The sequence below is a fragment of the Penaeus chinensis genome, chromosome 4 (genome assembly GCF_019202785.1).
Source record: "Penaeus chinensis breed Huanghai No. 1 chromosome 4, ASM1920278v2, whole genome shotgun sequence".
Taxonomy (NCBI): Eukaryota; Metazoa; Arthropoda; class Malacostraca; order Decapoda; family Penaeidae; genus Penaeus; species Penaeus chinensis.
In genome coordinates, this window is record NC_061822.1 from 10,194,915 (window position 1) to 10,199,914 (window position 5,000).

The 5,000-nt window shown below is 36.1% G+C and overlaps 1 protein-coding gene across 1 annotated transcript in view; it reads left to right on the forward strand.

Annotated features, from left to right (window-relative positions):
* Window positions 1-5,000, forward strand: part of LOC125024976 — an 18,041-nt gene that overhangs the window by 7,029 nt on the left and 6,012 nt on the right. The window contains exons 4-10 of the mRNA XM_047612783.1: window positions 1-237; window positions 521-639; window positions 859-1,046; window positions 1,324-1,406; window positions 2,396-2,552; window positions 4,066-4,292; window positions 4,464-5,000. The exon at window positions 1-237 is cut by the window's left edge and continues 959 nt beyond it; the exon at window positions 4,464-5,000 is cut by the window's right edge and continues 349 nt beyond it. Coding sequence (XP_047468739.1) covers window positions 1-237; window positions 521-639; window positions 859-1,046; window positions 1,324-1,406; window positions 2,396-2,552; window positions 4,066-4,292; window positions 4,464-5,000 — 1,548 coding nt within the window. The remainder of the gene's footprint in view (window positions 238-520; window positions 640-858; window positions 1,047-1,323; window positions 1,407-2,395; window positions 2,553-4,065; window positions 4,293-4,463) is intronic.

Genomic DNA, 5,000 nt, shown 5'->3' on the forward strand with positions numbered 1-5,000 from the left:
GAAAAAAGAGACAGAGACTTCCATCTCAGATCCCACATGCTCCAAAGAGGCCATGTATCTGGCCTTTGAAGACCTTGTCTGTGAAATCTTGAAGGTATATGATCAGCTGAGAGACATTCCAGGATTGATTAATGGAATACTGCAAGGCATCACAAACAAACAGTCAGTCCTAAGTGGAAAGGCAGTAGTACCTGAGTCCATAATCATTTACAAGGGAAATCTGCTTTTCCCTCCCAGGTGAGTCAGTTTTGTGTCTTGCTTGTTTCATATTTATTGATTTTATCTGTTGCTTGTATTGGTTGAGATTAGAAGTCATATTATTGATATGGTCTGTTGCTTGTGTTGTTTGAGATTAGAAATCATATTTAATGTTAACATCCATGGAATAATTGTTGTAATAATGCATTAATAATGTAGTAAATTTCTCCAGGAGATTACCATGATTAGATTGTTGATAATATCTATAGACAAAGTTATATGTGTAGGTTCAAAAACTAATTCACATCTCAACATGTTGCAGGTTTATGATGTCTTTCAATAAGATAATCAGCAGCCTCAGTCACAACCAGATTCTGCTTGTATGGAAAAGCATACATACTTTTCTGACTGACAAAAAGCCAGGTCTTGTTAATGGGTCAGGTGCGTATTGGTACATGCCAAACTGGGGGACATAATCCTAAGTCATGGCATTGAATGATGATTAGAAATCCTTTATTTTGAGTTGTTCTATATAATGATGAGAACTTTATTCTGTAATTAAGACAAGTAGACTTTATGCAGAATTGAAAACAAGTACAAATACAATTGACCTTTTAACCCATGTGATTTGCTCTTTCATTTTCCCGGGTTGTATTTCAGATAAGTTTGGAGTATGCAGTGAGGTTCGAAGTGCAATAGTGTGGCTGTATTCCTGCATTCTGATGGCCAGTCCAATCATGCAGGCCATAACAGTTGCAGGGTTTGCACCATCAATTGCTGACATGATGAAAAGGAGTGCCCTTGAGATGGTCAAGCCATTTGTAGAGTCCATGCTGACTCTTCCTCATGTAAGATCTCCCCACAGGGAATTGGTGGTTCTTAGAGTAGCTATATTACATACTTTTGTGTATTGTGTTTTTGATTATTTGTATTGATCTTGTTTTCTTGTATTGAAAAACAATTGGAGCCAAAGGTGAATTTATGCTTGACATATCCCATCATTAGACAGAAAGGGAAATTCTTTCCCTGCATTGGCAAAATGTTCTCTATAAAATTGAAAATATTATTAACTTTGTTAATGATTTTCAGATAATATAGTAATTCTATTTCTTTTTCCTTGTGCAGGATAATAACTTGTGCAGTAGTGTCTTATTCCTGTGTCACTCATGGGGTGAAGTTCACATTAACCTCATGTCTGTTGATTTTGGGTAAGAACTATATCACTTTATTTATTTTTTTATCAGTGTGTATATTTTAGTCTCACTAGAAGAGAGATACAAAACATAAATTATTGTAGCTCAAAAGAAGGAGTTTTTGTGTAGCTTCATCTTCCCCATGTGGATACTTATTAACTTCTAATGAAAGGGGTCACATGACACCATACTAAGCCCCATGTTAGGCAGCGCATGGTGTGACCCACTCAAGGGAAAATTTGGAAGCACAGAAACAAATTTAACCTGCTCTCTGTGCTATTGGTTATAACTGTTACTGCCGGATCACGTGTATAGCCGTCATAATAAACCGCTTGATCTGCCGGGTACAGCTATATGTGTGGCAATGCACTAGAGCGTGTTGAGCAGGAAGTTCCACTACATATAGTGGACTCCTGCTCCCAGTGGCAGGACCGTTTCCAGAAATGACTAGAGTCTATGACACCGTGAGATTTCTAATACCATCATTGATACATTAACAGTTACTTAGAAATGAGGCTAAAAAGAGGCTTTAAGCCTACTTTTGAATGTCTATTAATCCTCAGTGACTGCAGACAGGGCAAACAGGTGAACAACCATTTGGCACACACAACTTAGAGGAAGCTCAACTGTGCATGATATCATTAAGTGACAGTCTAGTCATGACATGGTAGGATCTTTTAAATCACGATTGGGTTAAAAGTGTGAGTCATCAAAGTCGAATGTGATAAATGTAGCTTATTTAACAATGAATTGAATCCTGTTCACTATTGCTAGCCCTTGTCTTTTTTCATGTATATTAGTATCTCTGTGATAGCCCTTTTATTGAAATTGACTAATTTTATGATAAAAGGAAGTTGAGCATAGACCTAGACCTTTAAAACATGAAAAAATCTTTGCTTATGCACCAAGATGATGAATTTCCTATATTTTTTCCACTTATGTTTTTTTGATTGCTTAATGTGTTAACTTCTACTCATCACTTTTATATTTTTCCTCTCCTTTAGGTACTCTGAAGTTCCTGAAATTCCTCAGATTCATTCACCCAAAAAGAGCAAACCAACGGATTTCTCATACCTCTTCCCATTCATTTCAAGTGATAACTGGGCACAAATTTCTGCTAGGGTGGCCAACTTTGGAAACAAACCCACACAGCTGGCACTGGTATGTATTTTGAATTTTAGTACTTAGATGCAGTTTAGGCACTGGACGTTACCAGATTTGGCAAGGATATCGGAAGATAGGATGCTACTATAGTCTGTTCACATAACTCATTTGAAACAAGATTGCTCATTGTTCAGTGACATTCTGAAGATTATTGAAAGTTTAGAATTTTATCATTTATAATTTTACAGATATATATTTGCCTAGGTAAATTGCTTTACCTTAAAGTATACAGCTTAAGTTTAATTAATTTCAATAATGAAGTAAGTAAAATTTGTCCTATAATTAGTATAAAGTTTTCAAAGAAAATCAAAGTTGATTATGAAGGTTTATAAAGTGAAGTAAGTGTGGATATGCAGGTGTTCTCAATCAACACATTTACTATGATCTCAAAATTTAATATTGCCAATTGTTCAAACTTGTTCCACAAGTATTTGATAACTGACAGGTTTTTCTTTTTCCCTGTAATTCTATACAGAATCAGTATTTATCCTTTCTTATACCTTTATCATTTATTTTTGTCTGGCTTCCCTTTACATAATGTAGAATAAATAGATGACATACACAACATTTTTACTGCGTACATCCAGCACTACTGCATTGCATGCCAGTTTGGCTCCTAAGTCTGCTATTTTCAGATCTATTTGGTTTTCATTTGTCATTATATTTTGGAATATACAATATCAAGTAAGCATTATTCCTAAAATACTATTCCATCCCATATTTGGTTTCATTTATGACTGAGAAAAATATCAGTAGATTATGTAATGGCAACATAACTGAAATGAAAAACAGTTAGGAGCACCAAGGTCTGATCTAGAGAGCGAAAAATAAACTTTTTTTTAATACTGCAAGTAGTAGTAATAGTATTGCTAGTAGTAATAGTCATAGCAATAACAGGAGAAATAAGGTATGCAATAGCATTATCAGACCTTATTATTGCTTATAAATACTTTTTTTTTTCTTCTTCTTTTTCTTTCTTTCTTTTTTCTTTTCTTTTTTTTCCTTTTCCTTTTCTTTTTCCTTTTCCTTTTCCTTTTCCTTTTCCTTTTCCTTTTCCTTTTCCTTTTCCTTTTCCTTTTCCTTTTCCTTTTCCTTTTCCTTTTCCTTTTTCCTTCCTTCCTTCCTTCCTTCCATGTAGTAAGCATTGATATGTTCATGTTAATGCACTACAGTCATGAGATAGGGGTGCATTAATGTGAAAATGATGCTTATGTTTTAGATAAAACAAAACTCTTAATAAAAGTATTTTTGGAAGTTCATAACCTGCAATGATGATCATGATAATAATTAAAAAGGAAATAAGTGATAATGATCATCATCATTATTGTCATCATCATTGATATTGATATCTAATTAAATATCTATCAACCAGTCACAGCCATGCTTTGTGTTCTCCCAGCAATCAGACTGAGGTGAACAGACGATAGTAAGGTTGAGCAAGCAAACAAGCAAGCAAGAAGAGCCAATACGAGTTTGCAAAGCACCATTAACTTCTATTTTCCCTGAACAGGTTCAGCTGGTCATTCAGAAATTCAGCAAAGCCGCAGCCGAACACTGTAGCAACCCGGGGAGAGAAGGACCGAACAAAAAGATACAGATTAAGGCTATGGAAGGGCTGGCAAAGTACCTGGTCAATGCCCTGGAGACGTGGGGTGCACCTATCACCCAGATGATGACCTTTCACCTGACCTACATCCTACCTTTCATCAGTGAAGCTCACCTCCCAGCCATGGCCACGTTAGTAGTCTCTGAAGTCATATTTTTTAGTGTTTACATGATGTGAAGATATAGGGAGAGTTCTAAGGAAGTAAGGAAGTTTAGAGATTAGTAGATATATAGAAAGATAGATAAACAGACAGACAGATAATTCTTGTCATGAGTGATTTTAAAGATTTATATTTTTTGCAGACATCTGGTTAGTGGCATTCGAGAAGATCAGGAAGAATGGAAAGTGTATGTCAAGAGTGATCACTTTCTTGAAGCCAGCTCTCTCCACCCTCATGTGTTGATGGAGATCTTTTCTCTCTTGATAACCCTGTCAGGTTCTGGCAAAAGAAAGCATTCAGAATCAGAGAGTGAAGAAAGTACCACCAAGAATTACTTCACAAAATTGCTGAAGAGACTTAAAGAAGTTTGCGTAAAGATGTCAACACTACAGTTTACAATGTATGACACAGAGAAGTGGGAAATTCTGGTGCGGTGTGGGGGCCCGTTGAAAAAGCTCCTTGGAAGTGGAGGCTCGGCCAGATGCAATCGCATCAGCTCCAAAGAAGTTGCTATCATGGTTGATCTCATTAGCAGTTTGCCTCTTGCTCATCTCAGGGAAGGCTCACAAGCTCTGATATTGATGGCTCTCTTTGCCATCTTGGTACAGGAAGTAAACTTTGAAAGAGAGGAGAATATTTTAGCCATCTTGGATGCCATTAATATATCACTCTGTTCTCC